This window comes from Pollicipes pollicipes, unplaced genomic scaffold, assembly GCF_011947565.3.
Source record: "Pollicipes pollicipes isolate AB1234 unplaced genomic scaffold, Ppol_2.1 Scaffold_7261;HRSCAF=8764_pilon_pilon_pilon, whole genome shotgun sequence".
Lineage (NCBI taxonomy): Eukaryota > Metazoa > Arthropoda > Thecostraca > Pollicipedomorpha > Pollicipedidae > Pollicipes > Pollicipes pollicipes.
The window spans coordinates 37428059-37447683 of record NW_023597054.1 but is presented as its reverse complement, the minus strand read 5'-3'; the positions used below and the strand labels follow the sequence as shown (position 1 = coordinate 37447683).

Sequence of the window (19625 nt, the reverse complement as noted above, 5' to 3'; positions counted from 1 at the left end):
TACAAAGATTCAAAGGCGCGAGGCTTATCGGGCACTGAAATCGACTGAGCACACGATGGGGTACACAATGAGTGGTGTGAACGCGCGTGCTCGCCGCCACCAGCGGGCCAGCATCCGGCGCAATTACACCCAGTGCGCGGATGGCCGGGGGGGGGGGGGTGCAGTGGCCGCCGCGCCACCCATCGCAGCCGCCAGGCCGTGCCGGGCTGGCTGGGCCGGGTCGGTCGGCCGGCCGCACGCCACCTGGTCGCCCGACGCGAAAGACTACACGTTATCATAATCACAGCACTCGGGTGCCGGCGCCGCCAGCCACCAACCGCCAGCCGCACGGCCGGCCGGGACGCGCACCAAAGCATCACAGCGTTGTCAAGCAGGCGGCCGGCCCGCGCGTGACGGCCGACCGACGCTCCAGAAGATGGCACTACAAGCGCTGACTGTCGGAGCACTCCGAGTCCTGCGGCAGGTGGACGACGATCACACCATCGCCCACAGGCGGCCAGCCCAGACCATCTCCTACCACACACAACAGCAACAGCGGCAGCCGCAGCGGCAGCCGCAGCAGCAGCAGCAGCAGCAGCAGCCGATATCAGGCGGATATAAACAGATACGGCCTTTTTCACATTTAAGACAGTTGATTGCGGTGGAGTCGGATCTACACTGTGCGACACTTAATTTTGTTGGCAGTGGTACAATAAGCAACTGAACGATACATTCCGAATCAATGAGACCAACTTGTCACCCCAAGTAGAACTGTAACGTCAAAAGGAACCATTGCTCGTCTGGAAATTCATTCTGCTCGAAATCGGTCATGGCGATACTACTTATACGAACACCATATGTTATACCACTTCCAGATGACCGGAAGAAATATTAAATAGTGTTGAAACCGACTGAAGTCAAAACGAATTATTCCGCCAAACTCTAAAAATATCTGTCATCAGACTGGCTGCGCCGCTGACAACGGATGACATGGGAACATGGTAATAACATAAAGCGTGCCGACGTTTAAGACATAGCATGCGTTCTTCACCACAGTTTCGCCAAATCCAGCCATGGTCAAATACAAGCATCCGTTCGTGTCAGTGCCATCGCTATGCTGGCGCGGCGTCAGCGCCACTCACCTCTCTGTGCCGTTTATGTTTGTGCTTGTGCTTGGAGCCGGACGAGCCGTGGGTGGACGCCGCCAGCTGGCCGGGATCGGACCCGCTGCTGTCGCGGCGACGCTTCTTCTTGAAGCCCTCGGCCGGCGCCACGCGCGTGTCCTTGCCGATGCGGAACTTGAGCGTGCTTCCGGGACTAGACACGGGACTGACGACCGGGCGGATCGTTAGCTTGAGGCTGCTTCCCGCAGTGCCCGGCTCCAGCGCTGGGGCCGGCTCACAGCCGCCCACCTTGTCTTTTGATATGGTGAATGTCCTCTTGGACACCTCCTCCTCACGGTCTCTATGTTTGTCTTTTCTTTTCTCTTTGTGCTCCTTGTGCTTCTTTTCCTTCTTATGCTTGTGCTCCTTATGCTCCTTGTGCTCCTTCTTTTTCTTCTTCTTCTCCTTGTGGTGCTTGTGGCGGTCATCGCGGCCAGCGTCGTCGCCGAACAGGTCACGCGCGATTGGCGCGTTCAGCAACGACGACGGCGCCGACACCACCTTGGCGAGCGCCGGCGCGGCCGTGGCGGCGGAGGCGGCGCCGGCGGTGCCGGCGTCGGCGGCCAGCGCGCTCGGCGCCGCGCCAGCCGGCTCGGCCCCAGCGTCGGGAGGTCGGTCTCGCAGCTCTACCACCTCGAAGTCGCTGTCGTGGCTGCTGATGGAGACGGAGCGCAGCTCGCTGGGCAGCGGGGCCCGCGGCAGCTTGATGCTGCTCGTGCCGCCACCCTTCAGAGGGCTGAAGATGGGGATGTCGTCCACCTTGGGCAGCACCAGCTCCGGATCGCTCGAGTGGCCGTGACCAGCACGTGGCGGCGGGCTGAAGATTGACCCGCCTCCATTCGACGGCAGCTTAAGCGGCGACAGCTGCTTTGGCTTGTGCTTTACCTCGACAGGTGGATTGGGCGCGGCGGGGGACGGCTTCGGTTTCGGCTCCGGCTTGACCACGGGCGCAGACGGCTTCGGAGACGACGGTGAGGTGAAGCACAGAGGCGAGAGCCTAGTTTCTATCTTTGGCACGCTTCCGCCTCCTGACAGCGGCCTGCGGGGTAAAGACACGCCTCCGCCTCCAGACAGCGGTGGCTCAGGGTCAGGTTTGGGCAACAACGGCTTGTTTCCCAGCACGTCTGGAATGACTTCGCTGAGATCTGGCGAGGTTTCGTTGAAAAGCGGCGAGAGTAGCGGACTGACCAGCGGGTGCCCAAGCGGCAAGAATTCTTCCTTGATGCTCTTTAATGTCAGCGCCAGGTTGTTATTGCTGCTGCCGCCGCTCAGGGGATCCTTGGCGGCAGCAGGCAGCGTCACGCCGTTCAAGTCGGACGGCGCTGGCGACTTCTTCTCCTGCTTCAGCGCGGCCGGCGGCGGAGGTGGCGGCTTCTCGAACTTCATCTGTTTGGCGAGGGGCGGCCCGGATGTCGTGCCGGCACCAGCGGCCGCCGGCACCGGGCGCCGGTGATGAGTCGGCTTGTGGACCGGCTCGGCGTCCGGCCGGTGCTTGCCGGGCGCGGCGGGGCCGGCCGGCGCGTGGCGCGGCGGGTGGCCGGCCGCCGCCTCCTGGCCCGGCCGGCCGTGCGGTGCCTTCTCAGGCGCCGACGGGTGCGGCCGCGCGTGGCCCGGGTGGCCGCGGCTCTGCAGCGGCCGCGCCGGCTCCGCGCCGCGGTGCGCCGGGTGCTCCACGCTGTGCAGCAGACTGTGACGGCTGTCCACCTCCTTGAGCAGGTTGCGCACGTCGGTGACGCTGCTCGGCTTGTGAAGCGCGTCGGGCCGCGGCTTGGGCGCGTCGCCGGCGGCGCCCGGCCGGACCGACTCCGGTTTAGACGGCGGCTGGGGCCGGCTCGGACGTCGGTCCCGTTCGCCGTGGGTCTTCTTCTCCGCCTTGAAGTGTTCACGCTCCTTTTTCTCTTTGTAAGCGCGCAGGCCGATCTTGTGCAGCTCCTGGCGCTGGCTGGTGGACGACTGGTGCGGTGGGTGGGACGTGCGGCCCCCGCCGCCGTGGTCCGACGGCGGAGCTGCAGTGGCAATAACACGCGTCACATTCAACATCATTCGACAGCTTCGGACGCTCGGGCTAGACAGACTCCGGACAGTTGTTAGACAAGCTCGACATGCGGTCTTGATCATAACAAACGGCTGAAATTTGGTATTTTCGGACACACGATCTCTGTACACAGTTAACAGAAGTGACTTGTAGACTTATGCGAGATGATGTGAATGTGAGCACCATCCTTTTCCAGGGACTTTGGCCACGCTTTACCGACATGCCAATGTGGAATGTTGTTCACAATGTGATTCATCAAGCAATGCGTTGGATATTATAGCCGCTTTTAGACACGGTGGGGATCAGTGGCGTTCGTGTTACAACAATCCGCTATCGCGCGAGAATGGCATGTAACCAGACAAACGTCAGCAGTGGAATGAATACACAACCGAATCTTCCGACCAGTGCAAGGTGAGAAGCAGAGAGAAGCGTTCTGGCTCATGCAAGACTGACGGGAGCCAGCAAATCTCTGCCAACCTCTGTATCGTCACACGGTCTAACGTATGCAGCCAGCTCATCCGCTGAATAAAAATGATTTACTTTGAGTTTTAGTATCTTAGGCAGGATACTAAAATTGGAAGCCCCACGTTTGATTCAATACCCGTAGTCTTGATGCATTTAAAAAACGTCCAATACTATACAACATGACTTTCATTATATGCTTGGGAAACTGTCATAAAATGAAATACATCCGTAGATTTTGTGGCGGGCCGTTTGACAGCGCATGTGCTTGTGCGGTATTTTATTTGGTTTAAGTCGTGTGTGTGCGTTTAACAATCATGGTATACACTGTACGTGTTTTTTTTCGCCTGATGATGCAGCCGCTGTTATCTCCGAAATGCATCGCGAGTTCATATAAGATACATGAATATGTAATGAGTGAGTGTGTGAACCGAAATAATCTTGAATTCATCTAGGGTCGTCACGATCCTTTTTGACCGCGTGAAAGCCCATCCTGGATCATGCGACAGACGACTCATCTGCCAGCTTTTAAGCAATGTGGAATCCTGAAAAATGCTTTGACGGATTTGATGAAAACATTTTGCCCCCCACACCTGGACGGAATGTAAAATAACACCCAACGTCAACCTCAAAAACTCAACCCCCGTGGATTCTCAAACGTGTTTTGGACAGAGTAACTCCATCTGGGTCTCTCGCGCATGGTTTCAAAAAGCGTATTCAGAACTTGGCTGGATGATGGCAATACTGAGTAAACCTGCCCCCCACCCTCGCCGTTGCAACTGCCCAACATCGCGCGGTTTCCCTAAAGTTCTGCCTAGCTAGACAACTCCGGAACACCGACGTTTGTTCAGTACTGCTCCGCATTTATGGAGCGTTAACGACTCCCAACGTAATGAGAGATACCCGCGCAGCTGCGTGGCAGATGCCTCAATTTGGGCAACTCTCGTGCCCTCGAGACTTGAGTATATTGAATAACTTTTTCGCAAGGGCAGAGGTGATGACGGGAGATGAGTCGTTTTCACGTTGCAAAGCAAATTTCGTCGCACGTGACTTACGTGTTAACAACCGTGGGACGAGCCACTATCTTCTGATTATTCCATTTGTATGCATGAACTCCTTTTTTTGCCACGAAAACGTGAAGAATCGTAACCGCGCACATGGTTTGAACGCCAAACACAATGCCACCCCACAAGGAAGAATGCAATGAAGTCGGATGTCATCTCCGCCCTACGTCCCGGCGTCCCAATAGGAACACACACTGGATGTGCTGAACGGAACTATTTTCTTCGCTTGAGTGACAGCAGCTCGGTTTGCATCGCAGTGCAGTTATTTTGTCTTTCATACCAGTCAGTCGCTCAGACGCAAACTTCATTGGACTCGTGTCAAAGGTGCCACAGTTCATATCTCAAGAGCAGAAAATGCCTGCCAGCACTAAATTCATTGATGCGAGTGCACCCAAAGGCAAGGGTCTTTGATCCTGGATGACTGTTCAGCGGTCCAGGAAAACAGAAGATTCTGAGCCTAATTCCAATATGAATATTTCATAGCGAAATATCTGGGATTTACTAGCAAGACCATGGACTGAGGTCCGCTGCAGTCTACACATAAATCTGCTTCCAGACACTTTTCATGCTGAACAAGATTTTCGAGCGCCGCAAATCGATCGATACTGCCTGTGACATGCAATAATGAAGACTGCATCTCCCACCAAACTGGAGTGCCTCTCCCAAACAGCTGCCGTCTCGTGGGCGACCACTCACCGGATCTGGAGAGGGCAGCGGAGGAGGAGGCGCCCGGGGCCGGTGGGCCGGCGGCCGGCGGGCAGCCGGACCCGCTGGCGGCCGGCGCCGGCGTCGGTGCCGGCGGCGGCGCGGCTGGCGGCGGCGGCGGCGGCGCCTCCGTCCGCTGGCGCTTCCTCTGCTCGGCCTCCTGACAGACAGCAGACACGCCACTCTCAGCACAACCGTCCAACAGGCAACGCTAGATCTCGCAACACTTTCTTCGAGCTAACTTCTAAAACTAGTTTCGAACTTCGCCCCAGCGGTCTAGCGGAAAGGAAATGTGCTGAATTCGTTCTCTGGGACACCGGGTCCGAGTTCTCGAGCGGGTCCATCGTGCGGCAGAGCCGATATGAAAAGGCCTGTTGATACTGATAAAACTGATACTGATAAACTGATAAAACTGATAAAAGATGATCACACTGGCCAGGGGCGGCCGTCCCTCGTCCATGTGCAGCACTTGCACCCATGTAGCTATCTGGCAAAAAGGCCGGAAGCAGCTCCATTTGATGAATCAAAGTGACGAAACTTGAGCAGCAAGTTCAGGGTACACGCAAGCTCTGCTTTGTAAGCGAGCTGAAACCACATCCATCTGAAAGTGATTATTATATGAATACAAGTAGCTTATATTTGTGCATGCCTGTAGACTACAGCCCTACCATCCATCAGTTAAAATGTGCACTATCCTTTTCACCAACCTGATCACTGATGGCCCTGCTCGAGTTCATGATTTTCTTCTTCAGCTTGGACGGGCACTGGTTGAAGATCAGGAGGAACTCCTCGCTGACGCGCTCTAGCTGCTCAAGAGTGACGTCACGGTCCACATACCAGAACCAGTCCTTGCCCTTGGACGACTTCGGGATCTGCCAATCAGCCAAACGGCATATAATGGCAGCTGGGCTAAACCATGCAGCTTTTTTCAGTTCCCCGTCAATAGGTTTAATTGATCCCAAAGATAAACAAAAAACGCTGACAAAACACACGCACACCACACCTATCGAACAGCAGGTAACATCGAACGTTAGAAGCCAAGCCTGATAGTTACATTTTGTCAATGCTTCATCAAAATTACTCATTTCTCTGTCAATTTTTGTCATGCAATCAACATAACCGGCCGCATATGTAGTACATCCATCAATAGATGGGGCCAGTACAGCCTATCGACATCGCTAGATGCAGTAGCATTATCACCGTTCGAAAAGTAGCGCACTGATGTAAGAGCTACCAGCATTTAGAACTTTACAATCTTTCCTAAACCAGCTATGCCCCCACACAAGTAATATGCCGTCACACACCACCAGGAAGTGTACAAAAAGGTTTCGGTCAGCGGCGGACCCCGCTGGCATTTGACGTCATCGGCGATACCAAAATGAGTGGGGCAGCCTGCTCATGACCAGTACACGATGCAACAGTTGAAATTGCATCCAGCCAAGTTGAGAATTGGACGTTGCTTTATAATGTTTGTAATGCAGCCGAGTCAGTAATGCAGTGCAGTGTAATGCAGATGCAACTTCGTCAACTAACCCTTTAGTGTTTCTTGTTCGCAAAGCCGGCACTTGGGTGGCAAGAAAAAGTACGCGACCCCACCGGACCGGCGAACCGGCAAACGACGCCAGAACCGGCCAGCTGATCTGCCGCCACAGCCGATCTGCCACAAGAGCTGATCTGCCACTCACCTCGTGGCCGGACCACTTGTATACGAGGTAGATGCAGACGCAGGCGACCAGCGTCGACCGGTACTCCAGGCACATCATGGTCAGGTGCAGACTGCCGGCCAGACAGAGCGCGCCCGTCACATATCGCTCGGGCCCGGCCCGGCCGCACCGCACACGCACCTCGCGCCCACGCTTACCGTCCGGCCACTGCAGTGGGGCAACAAAACCAGAATGGAGAACAAAAAGAGAAGAAGGCGCACGTGGCAGACAACGGTGGTTCACAGGGGTCCGCCTCGACGTTGGCAAGCGGGGCGGCCATGCCCGGCGTCGCGCGGCGTCGGCCTGGAAAGGTTGCTGTCAGGACGGCGCGGCTGCGCGCCCGTGCCCGCGGGACGGCACCGGGACGGCGCAGCGCAATGTCCACTCGTCAGTGGCAAACGAGCGCCACTGCCAATCTGGAAATGAAGTGTGAAGAGACCCAGACACCGTACGTCAGCTCTCTCGACTACAGCCAATGAGCCGGAGCGGCTGCGGCCGGACCCCCGGCGGGCGCGGCCCGGCCCGCCGAGACCGGGCGGGCCGCAGCGACCGCGTGGGGTCCGCCCGCAGGCCCGGCGCCCGCCCGTCCCCCGAGGTCAGCCCGCAGGCCCGGCCCTAGCCCCCAGGCAGTCACCTGTTTGTGGCCATGAAGTAGGAGGTTTGCGCCAAGTCCCTGCTAGCTGTGGGTGTGTTTGTCACACGGGCAACAGACACCAGCCAGCAGCGCGCGGACCAGAGGCGGGGCGGGTCAGCCGGCCGGCCGACCCATGGAAAATGGAGAGCCTCCAGTTAGCATTGCTGCCAACTGGGTCACCACTCCACCCGCAATGGTACAACATTGTACTGGTGACAAAGTGACCCCTCTTTGGTGTTCTGCCTTGCAACATTGCCTACTACCTTTCTCATGTTCCAGTTTACCATACAGCATGTTTCAAGACTTCTACCTGATTACAAATATGCAGACACCACTGCAAAAGACAAACAAGTAGAACATAAGTCATGTATGTTACCATTTCTAGTCAATGCAAGCTTTAAATATATGCTACCAACACCAACAGTGATGTGGGCAAAGCACTGCAGAAGCAACAAAAGTACACAAACATGTGAACAAACATCACTTGGAAAGATACAGGCCCAACTTTACCTAGGATAGTCTGCTAACTTCTCAATGGAGAATGACAGAAATAATTAGCAAGATGCCCTAAATCAGGCATGGTAAAAGCCACAATGACAATATTAATTGACTTACACAGCTGATCATCATTACAATGGTGCTTACTTGTGGCCTTATTTGAATACAAAAACCTCATAACACTTGACAAACATGTGTGTCAGCACAAAACAATGTGACTGCCTCGAATTGTTCACAATACAAGACCTCACACCAAATTAATAATGGCTCACCTTTGATTAGTTGACAACATTTTACAACATGTGTATGAGGGTGATCTATTGAACAATCAAACCCAAGGGTCGCGAGGAGAATGTTCTCATTCCGGACCAGCTCGTCATACAGCTGTTTGAATCTCTGGAACAATGCAAAGGATTATGTTAGACCAGCTAAGCCTACAAATATACACATTACATATTACTTCATACTCATTCTTTAAAAAACATCTTACTTTAGCAAGCTTTTGGACAGGCTTTAAGCCTAAAGGTGAGTTGTTGTGAAATGAAAGTTGAATAGCTGAATGGGAAGTTTGAAATACTGCAAATTTATGATGTAGTCACTGCTGAGCTTGTCCATAAAATGCCAGCTTTGACTGTAGCTATGGTTGGCTACTTGATGTTGCAAAGTGAACCAAACAAATCAGCTCGTAACTATTCTACATATATGTTCCAATAACAACAGACCACTGACTACATTTGACAACTACATTTGAAAATCAAATAACCCAATAATCAAGTCATTTTGGTGCACTTTTTTCTAATCAGTGAAAGCTGCCTAAAGCTTGATATTTTGCAAGCATCCCCATCAAGCCTAAATTCTAGAACATTCTGGCACAACCTACATCAATTTCTGCTGATAAAATTCACTCTTTAAGAAGCATTAATATACATCCATACCTCTGACTTGACATCCATCTGTGGTGCTTCTTTATTCATGCAGCTCCAGCCCACCTTCAGCAGGTGCTCTAGCTTCCTGGGCTGTTCTTCAACTTTGCATGCCAGGAACAGACAGCATGGAGCCATCAGATTCCGGTGGAACTTGGAGAAGGAGTGGAACATGTAGAAGCGGTGCATGTAGACAATGGCGGAATTGATGCACAGCTGAGATCTGATGCACAACATTAAGGAAACAATCTGCTATTCACGCCAATCACTACAAAACACAATTATTGAATGCTTAACATAGCTGTAAGGTTATGCCTGCATCAATGTCAGTCAGTGCTAATTAAATCAATTTGATATTTAATATGACATGCACCATGCATGCATGTGCATGTGCAATGTGACAGCCTAATGCCCATATATTTGTGCTGCACTAAGCCCCAAGTCCATACTCAGTTCCAGCCAAACCAAAGATACAAGCTGTTATGCTTAAGTCAGCTTAAATGCTCACAATACAATACTTTGTCAAATGTGTTTACTTATGCACAATTTTGCAAGTATAAGTTAAACATGTTGTCATGCTCAGCATGGCCTGTCCTGTCTTCTTATTTCACAGGACCTTCAGAGTGGCTGCTTATAGTCATTGGCCACTCCTGTCAGGGGAAAGTAGCAAGCACCCGAGGTGCCAAGCCACCTACCCCCACCCCCATGAGTCAAAGAAAAAAAGCCAGGTGCTGTGAGGCAATGAGCTATTAGAACACATGTGTGTCAAGCATCTCAGGTCTACCACACAACAATGTGCCTGCCTTAGATGTGCAAACTTTATGTTGTTTGACCTACAAATTACCCATGCTTTAAACCATGCATGATATTCACATTGCTGTCAAGTATTTCATGCTTATCATAGCAGAGCAAACATAGTAAAGCATCAAGATAGCATGATTAAAACACTAGAGAAATCCATCCTGGCCATGTTCTAAACCCCTGTTGGAGATCATTAACATTCAGATGCACATATCAAGGAGCACCCATATGGGTGAGCTTCAGCTGTAAGTGGACTGTGCATCAATCTGCAAAAGGTGGCAGGTCAGCTAATGAGATGACTGAGATGTGATCTGTTCCAACAACTCAGTTGGTTTAAGCACCCAGCTTCCAATCAACCCTGCCAGACAGTGGTGATGATGATGATAGAGGTTTTGGGGTGCATCAACTTCTAGGGTCATTTTGCGCCCATGCCAGACAGTGGGGTGAAGTTGCTGAAGGTGTTGGCTATTTACAATTCCAACAATGGTAAGCACCTGGTGGTAGCTACTGTGTTTATGGTCAGGGCAGACAATTGAGCATAGCTGCACATTCAAAATTTTACCACAAAACTCTGCAGTTGACATGGAATGTTATGATCACATGGTGGGGGTCACTGCTGACACAAGCACAGCTCAGCATTTGCTCTCATCCTCGAAATCCATCCACTCAGAAGGCTTGGACTAAATCCTTCACTAAGGCAGGCCTGCAAATGCTCCAAATGAGGCAGCCAGTTCCTCTGTATGGCACAATAGCTAACCTGATGGCCAGATGGGTATTCTCCAAGACTTTTCTAATGGTCACATTTGGATCCACCTGCTACCATTTACCCCTACTGCTATGCTATGGAGGGATGAAAAGCACAGTGAATGTAGAGTCTAAACTCCTATATTTTCAAACTATGGTGAATTTTGCTGTTTCATCCCCTGTGCCCCAATAAAACCTGCCCCCCCCCCCCCCCCCCCCCCCAGAAGCTGAGACTAAAAAATAACTCTGCCCAACTTAAGACTTAATAATCCAAAGTTTTTAAGATGTGTCTCAAATGTTGTCTTGCCCCTGCAGTAGCCCAAGAGAATTGTATGTTCTTTGGTCATCCTCCAAAGTCTAAGGTTTGGAAGCAGAGTCATGTATGTAAAACAGAGTATTTCCAGATCTACTGTTTCAAGCGGACTGGGCTATGCAGCATAAAAAATCCTGGCATTTGGATTTGTGCCCAAGGCACTGAGGTGGTTTACTGGGATATGCAGCATAACTTTTGTTCAGGTATTACATGTTATATGGTTCTGTTTGTTCTTAACATAGCAGCCACTTCAATGAATAAAACTTCAACTTCATGATTCCCTATGGAAGCAGTCATTTATGTTCAATTTGTTCTAAATTTCCTACTGTGTTCTTGCTGACCTAAAGCACAGAAATAAAGGCCAAGCTCTATAACATGCCTGATCTTAATAAAGCAAGGCAACAAACTGCATGCCTAGTCATAAACCTTTCCTGGGAACAAGTAGATGTGAATGATTGCTAAACACTTAAAGATCAGGCTTCAGGAACCATCAAGTGGTTAGACTAGGTTATTCAATATTAATTGCAGGGGCTTAAAAGAAAGCTTAATCATAAATTGTCCTGGTAAATAGCATAAATCACACTCATATTGCCGGTGTTCAGCCTGTTCTTCTTTGAAGTGATGCATCATTTTCACAGCTTGTGTTTTCCAATGTGCATGGACAAAATGGTTATGCTTGAAATCATTGTTGCCACTTATTGATTTCCATAATATTCTAGTGAGTCAGTTCATTTTATAGCAGAAGTGAACCTATCTTCTGAGCCTCATCTTCCCTGTCTGCAAAAAAATTAATACTGTGTTGTGGATAACTCTGTGATATCAGTGCACCAAACTATATGCTGATGTGCAACAAACTCAGGCTACACAAAACCAGACTGCATTTTAGACCTATCTTTACATGAAAAATACATTCTGTGTTTCTGCCTGACATCACATACTGCAACATCATAAGTCCTTCTGTTATTCATTGGAGTTTTCGGGCACGTCGACTGCAGTGGTCATTTTGCGCCCAATCATAATTCCTTCAAAACTTATTAGCTATCTAGCGCTGAAGTAAGTGATGACTGCGCCCCAAACTTTGAGTTCTCAGATTTGTAACATCCAAACACTCAACCTGTTGCAATGATGTCACAGCTATGATGGGTAAGTCAAGTGAAACATGCAACTTTGCAGTCTGTCCCATCCCCACCTACTATGTGCCTGCTGCTACATGCCAATTGGTTACCACAGTTAAACAGCAGCAGTCAGCAGTGCCCAGAAAGCAGACTGTCAACCGAGGCAAAAAAACCTAACCTGCTAAACTAACTGGTCAGGGTGTACTTTCCTACCTAACATTAGAATAAATCCACTGTACACCATTCGCCATGATTAAGGCAGGACATATCATAGATAATCACAATACAGGTAGATTCATGCTCTTACCTTTAAATTTTTTATAATTACGATGGTGAGCTCCCGAGTGCCGCACGCACACACCAGCAGTGAACTACCCCCTAAGGACACCTTTCATCAGGATCGCTTACACCCTCCCTAAAACAATTCACCAATGGATTTGGTCATTTTTGGTGGCCTTACAATAACATGTATCATTGAATGCATTGTGATAATCTCAATAGCCATATTCAATCACTCCTGCTCAACATTTTGATAAGCTGCCCCTAGTTCAAAGCTGCACTCAACCTCTACCCCAACCAACCACTCATCCAAATCTGCAGTGGTTTGTAGGTCTGGGCAAATGCACCTTTTCATTCTGCACCTGGCTTGAATGGGTGAAACCACTCAGCTACAATTTGCAACATTTCAAAGCCACACTTTGGTGCTAAAGAAGTAACAGTTCAAAAATGCATTCTTGCCAAAATCCAAAAACAAGATTTCAGCAACACCAAATGGGTCAAAGTTACATAACAGGCTTGCTGACCTTGCAGGCCACAACCTACAGAAATTGTTCAGATTCATTTGCCCAGATATACACATACCCACTTCGAGATGCATAAATCACACCGCAATTCCTAAAGTTGCAATGCCGAGATGAAAAATACAAAATCCAACCAACCGGAGGTCTCATTCAAAAGGATACACCATCAGCTTCTGTCCCATATCTTGGATCAAAGTCGCTGCCTGCTGTCTGTAGAAAAGTTCCTTTCTTATGTCTATTCCATCCTTCTTGCTTGGGGTATTTGCCAACTTTTCTTTGGGAAAGAACCATCTTTCCTGAGTCGCCATCACCGCCACAAACACCTAAGCGCAACTGACAAGATGGCGTCGCTGAACTGCGCGTCCCCATGCTCTCGTGTTTATCTGCAGAAATACAAAATTCCAATTTTTGGGCATCAGGGATAAGTTTTGTTAGAAGAATATTATTTTCAAAAATTTTAAAGTCATTTTTTTAAAATCAATAGCGTTATATTTGATATTGGATAAACTAAATTTGTGAAATATCTGCAGAAGTCAAGTACCAACAAAATGGGACAAAATTAATAACCGTTTACCAGAATCAACGTTATATAACTAAAATAGTCCTATCAGCACTAACTGAACCAGCATGTCATAGCTAATGGCGTCTGAGTTCCAAAACATTCACGAGCCCACGTCAGTTTGTTTTAAAGTATATTTCATCATAATAATAATGGCCCTTGCTGATGGGCTTTGATATCCTAGATTCTATTAAGATATTTCGATTTCCTCCCACATTTTGATGATTGTTTCGCCTATTTGCTGGAATCCAAGCCAATCTGGTCCATGGTATTTTTTCCAGACAGTTGCTCCATGTATTTGGTGCATCAATCAGGCATTACGGTAGCGAATTCCTTAAATTGTTGGTGAAAGCGTCCATATTGGTGACAGTAATCCAATCGATAGTGAAGTGCTTTATTTTGGTTCTAATGGATGCAATTTGGGTATCATGTTCATTTTGGATTTTTCACTATTATTTTTGGTGATCGGGTAATAAGGAAGTCAACGAAACACATGACAGCTAAAAGCAGCTAGATACTCCTTCGCTCAAATGCGTCATGGACGTTAGGACGTAATGGTTGCGTAACATGGTGGAGAGCGTGGGGGTTGATGCAAGTTTCCCCCATAAAGTCATGGTGAGGGGACGCCAACATTGTGTTTCAGAACCCCAAAACCTAAAAGCTGCGAAAGCCAAGGGAGGTTACTTAAGTGCTCGCAAGCCTTGATCTGTCTCGGGCATCAAGCTCTTAAGTCATCACGCTCCAGGGGTACCACGAAATACTATAAAGCTTTCATTTGCGGTAGGCACCGAATTCCAGAGGCATCGCGGTGTCCGCCTCTCCCTGACAAGATACTTGATCGGCCCTTGGGGAAGGGATGCCAAAACTATCATTTTGGGGACCTGCGTCTTTTTCAATGGCACAAAATTATGGGGGCCAGTAAAGAGCCTCAAAAACCTAGGATCCCAGAAAACCCCTGAGCCCCAGAGCCTAGGCTAATTTCACAAGAAGCCAAATTTCAAGGTGCCCTCATAGCGAAGAAGCAGGTGGTGGGGGCCTTGTTTGCAAAGTGCCTAAAAGTTCTTCGTGATCGACTATCAACGGCCTGATTGGAGAGCCCGTTGGGTTGAAGGTCGAAGGGAGGTCATTCTAAGGAACCCCAGCCCACAGTGTCGGTTCCTCGAATTTCGGTCAGAGAGACTGCAAAATGCAATGCAATGAGTCTCTAGGCTAGTTAGAGATCACCAGACACGACCACCACGGGGCCAAGTACCCAGGTGAGAGGGCCTGCCACATCAGGGAGGGGATCGGTGCATGATGCATCATTCCCTTTAAAGGCTTCCGGATGGACCGGGGGCTGCGGCTAATGGGGATTACGTCATGGCGTCGGGTTTGTGCCGCTGTGTGAACTAATCCAGCCCTATCACCAGGCCGAAAATCGCGCAGGCAAATTTGCAGCCCGAATTATTCTCCACGCATACCAACTGAGAAAACAAAATTTTGAAAATTATCACTCTGATTTGTGGTCGTTTGCGCATGTCGAAAGCCGCCGGGTACTAGCTGTTCGGACCAACGCCGCGCGGCCAGTGGAAGACAAAATGCCGTGCGTCGGTGTTTTGTCTCTTAGGAGTACTTCTGATGGGTTCTGCAGAAAGGACGAGCATCCCGAGCCAAACAGGGGGTAGGCAGGTTCCTCAGCGCCACGTTTGTTTGCCATCCTAGCCACGATGGAAGTAAGACCCATCAAAACGGCACAGGCCTGACACGTGTGCACGCATTTGACATATGAAGACATGTGTCGACCACGCTGTCGCTTTGGTGATTAAACATGCTACTGTACAAACCATTCAGGATAAAACTGTTTGCGCCTCGGATAACCATCTATAAACCATACGCGAGACCTTTTTTCGGCGATCACATCGGACACATTTGCTGCGCATTGCACCCACTAATAAGGTTGTCACAAAGCCGCAGTGCCACATGGGCTTGAAATGAGGTATCAGTTTTTCGTCGGGTCGGGTTGCTGAAGGTGTTGGCTATTTGCAATTGCAACAATGGTGCGCACCTGGTGGTAGCTACTGTGTTTAGGGTCAGGACAACACGGTTTGGCTCCTAAGAGTACTTTTTGCATTGTGCCGTGTCATTTTTTTTCTGCGATGGTCGTGTCGGATGATAAAAACATTGATCCTTGACGCCGGGAAAGCCAACTTAAAGGGCTGAAATATGGGGAGAAATCAGGTGTTCTGGTAAGTTACGTAGGCCTTGTGGGCTGAGCTCTTCGCCCACACCGATTTTGAAAAGCGTCAATCCTGCGACTAGCCACCGAGCCCGAGCGTCAGCTGGCTGTGGCTTTGGCCGCATGTGCCATCTGCGTGAGCGCAGCGCCGGCTCGGGGCCGTCGAGGACCGGAAAGGCCTGCCCCACGCGTTTCTGAGAATACCGCGCGTGGCAAGGGGGGGGGGACGCCTCCCGTCCCACTTGGCCCGGGCGAGGGGCGGTGGTAAAATTTCAGGATGCGATAAAAGAAAGTCGGCTTTCTCCAACGATCTGCAGGGGCATACTTCTGCAATGAGGGTTGAGGGATCGCACCGTGTAAAACATTCTGAAAACATCCCCCCCCCCAATGTGTGCATCTCAAATTTGGCCCAATTTTATCTCTCAAAGAAGGGAACCTAAAATCTCCTATCGATTTGGGCGGTCTTCCACCTATCTGCAATGAGACAACGTAACTGGATATGTTGGTGATACTCGACCTTCGGCCGCATGCCACCGCACTGTCACGGCCGCCTCTTGGTAACGCTTTTGGTTTCCGTCGCTAAAAATGACTTAAAATTAACCGAAATGGATATTTCCACCCAATTGGATCAGTAGCAATCAAAATAAACGCCTCACCACCGATTGGATTACTGCTACCAACATAGACGCTTTCACCGACGGTTCAACAAAGTTGCAAAACGAAAATGTCCAGAAAGAATACTTCCTTCCAGATTGCCTGAGTGTCCACCAAGTGGGTGAAGCAAATCATCAAGATATCGTAGGAAATCAAAAATGTATGCTACAACCTAAGATATTCAGCCCACCAACAACACGACCATGTTCTAAACCAAACTGACATCAACTTCGAATGTTTTAGGATGCAGATGTCGTTATTCACATCAGAGTTGCGTTCTGAAAGCGAGTCGCTGATTAGCATTGAGTTTCGTACATGCCAACACATCCAGGGATGTAGCCAGCGTATGTATGTGCGGGGGGACGCAGTGGAGATATGTTTATGTGTGTCTGCAGTGTTTATGTGTGTCTGAGATCACCAATGCTGAGCAGTTGGTTCTGAGTCGGCTTGGATCCTGGGGACTTATTTACAAAGCATGGACAAGGCCGGTGTCCGCGATTGCTACTGAAGGCCTCCTGCGTCGGCCGGGGCCCCTGAAACAAGGTGGCTTCCTGTATCAAGACACAAAATTATTCACTGGAAAGCCCGCGTTGACCATGGCTCCTAATCTACCAGACGCACGTTTTGCTCAATAGGAACGGGACGGGACCTGAATGTTAGAGAGCCGCTTGCGTTGATCGAGGTCCTCTTGCCTGACATAGAATGTAAATTGGAGAAATGACGATGAAATAGTTCACGAGACAACGGAAGGGGCTGGCCAGCCACGGGCTCTGGTACCGAACAGATCCCTTCAGGGCCCCTGGGCCTGGGCCCTAAAATGGACCCGGTCACTAATTGAGCCGGACGCCCGATGGCCCTGGCTGCGATCCATGCTGCGCTACATATACGTGCTCGGTTGGAATGTTTTACCGTTGTTTTAATTGTCTAAAACCGTTTGGTTCGATGATTTTGTGATCGGAGCTGCACAAAGCAGGATTGTTGTGCGTGCTTTAGGACTCCGCCTTCCTATCGTGAACCTCCGATCCTACGGTGGAGCTTTGTGGGAAAAGTTGCATGTACCGTAATGTCTGGCACGGTCCCCCTGCCCTTTGATCTCCCTGACATTGAACAGTCGCTATCGCTGGCCGCAGACCATCCAAGTCAGAAGGCAAACAGCGAGCGCACATAGACGCAGCCAAGATCGACTCACTGGGAAGCCCCACCTGCTGTTTTTCGATTAGTGATAAGTACTCTCTGCTAGCGTGTGCACGGTGACTTGAACCCCCATACCGCCACGGGGGTTGGAATTGCTAGGGGCTGATACCAATTAAGCTGCGGAGGGCGACAAGCTACGCTTTTGGTTACGATGTAATTCATTTTGGTGATTGCCCATGCCCTTCCATTTGTGATCGGACGTTTTAGCCAAAATGTCTGGCGCGGTGTATTATGTTATCCCCTGATGCTAATAAGCATTTTGGTGATAAACTGGCTGTACCAGCTTGCTGATTCAGTGGTGATCGGAGTGTGTATTGGTGATGTAACTGGCATTTGGTTCTGCCAATTGAATTTTGTCCAGAAGGGCAAGGAAGCAACGCGGCAACAGCAAAGACACGCGACCAAGGGAAAACGAAAGAGGGGGGGGAGCAGAGAGAGAGAGAGAGGGAGAGAGAGAGCAGGAGAAGACGATGAGAGAGAGATGAGAGAGAGAGAGAGAGAGAGAGAGAGATGGGAGATGAGAGGAGCGAGGAGCGAGCGAGGAGGCGAGCGAGCGAGCGAGAGAGCGAGCGAGCTGCGAGCGAGCGAGAGGAGAGCAGAGCCGAGAGTAGAGAGCGATATCGATATAAGAGTTATAGATCTATATAGTAGAGAAGTATATAGATAGATATATGATATATATCTATCTATCTATCTATCTATATCTATATCTATATCTATATCTATATATCTATATATATATATATATAATGGGGTAAAAATGGAATAAGTACTCTCGCAACAGCAATTATTGCGACTGTCCAATCATCGCCTTCCAGTCCAAATGTTCACTTCCAAACACGGTGGGGACAACAGCCACTGGACCCGTGTGCAAGCGGTCTGAGGGCTGGCGGCCGGTTGATAATTGACAAGTCCAACAGCGTACCCCCGGCAAGTTGGGCATCACCGTCCGAAGTGGTACAAACGCAGCATGTGTGCATGCATGTCCACATGCCAGAGTTGTACCGATCGTCTCATCGCTCTTCGGTACCACTTGACGCATCATGAGGCGCACCACCTCGCCACCGATCCCGAGTGCCAGCTGGCGGTGACTTTGGCCGCACGTGCCACCTGCGTGAGCGCAGCGTCGGTGCGGGCCGTCGGGGACCGGAAAGGCCTGCGCCACGCGTTTCTGAGAATACCGCGCGTGGGACGGAGGGTACGGCGCCCGTCCAATCCGGCTCGAGCGAGAGGCGGTGGTGAAATTTCAATATGTGGGAAAAGGAAGACGGCTTTCTCCAGCGACCTGCAGGGGCGTACTTTTGCAATGGGGATTCAGAACCATGAAATTTATCATTCATTCATTCAGATTCAGACCATGAAAAAGTGTGAAAACTGCCCCAAAAAACAAAGTGTTTTACCCCGGATTTGGACAATTTTTATCTTATAGAGCAGGAGGCTGAAACTTTAATATTGAGTTTGGGCGGTCTTACATTTAATCTGCAGTGAGGTGCGTTACTGGACATGTGGCGATACTCGACGTAACTGCCGCCCGTCATGTAAAACACTTGAAATGGAAGCTTGAGAGTTCTATTACCGACAGTAATAAGGTGGTCAACACATGCCTCCATATCTCACATGCATGCATGCGTGCTACGTTTGTGCCGTTTTGGCCGGTCTTACGTCTAGCCTGCAGGGGGTCCCTTACTGAACGTGGAGCAACCTAGCCGAAGTTGTGCCTCATAATGCTTGAGTTGGCGACACGAAAGCGATGCGACGGTTGGCACAGCTCTGGCATTTGGACATGCGTGCACACGTGCTACGTTTGCGCCAGGTCTAGCGGCGTTGCACCCAACTTGCCGGGAGGTCCGTTGTTAAACTCATTAATTATCAACCGGCCGGCCGCCAGCCCCCAGACCGCTTGCACACGTGCTCAGTGGCTGTTGTCCTCACCGTGTTTAGGAGTGGACATTTGGACTGAAAGGTAATGGTAGGACGGCCGCAGTTGCTGTTGCGGGAGTGCTTACTACATTCCGACATCTATTTAACGTTTACATTGTGTGCGTGCCTGTGCTGCACGCAGCG

General features: G+C 50.2%; 1 protein-coding gene across 1 annotated transcript; it reads right to left on the bottom strand.

The window, feature by feature from the left end:
- Positions 1–2391: 2391 nt before the first annotated feature.
- On the bottom strand, positions 2392–13274 carry LOC119111379 (cyclin-T). Its single transcript, XM_037235191.1, has 9 exons — positions 13102–13274; positions 9179–9389; positions 8516–8639; positions 7746–7791; positions 7094–7184; positions 6116–6280; positions 5400–5568; positions 2768–3148; positions 2392–2420 (listed from the first exon to the last, which is right to left on the bottom strand). The coding sequence occupies exons 1-9, from the start codon at positions 13245–13247 to the stop codon at positions 2392–2394; spliced, it is 1362 nt and encodes a 453-aa protein (XP_037091086.1). The 5' UTR covers positions 13248–13274.
- Positions 13275–19625: the final 6351 nt, after the last annotated feature.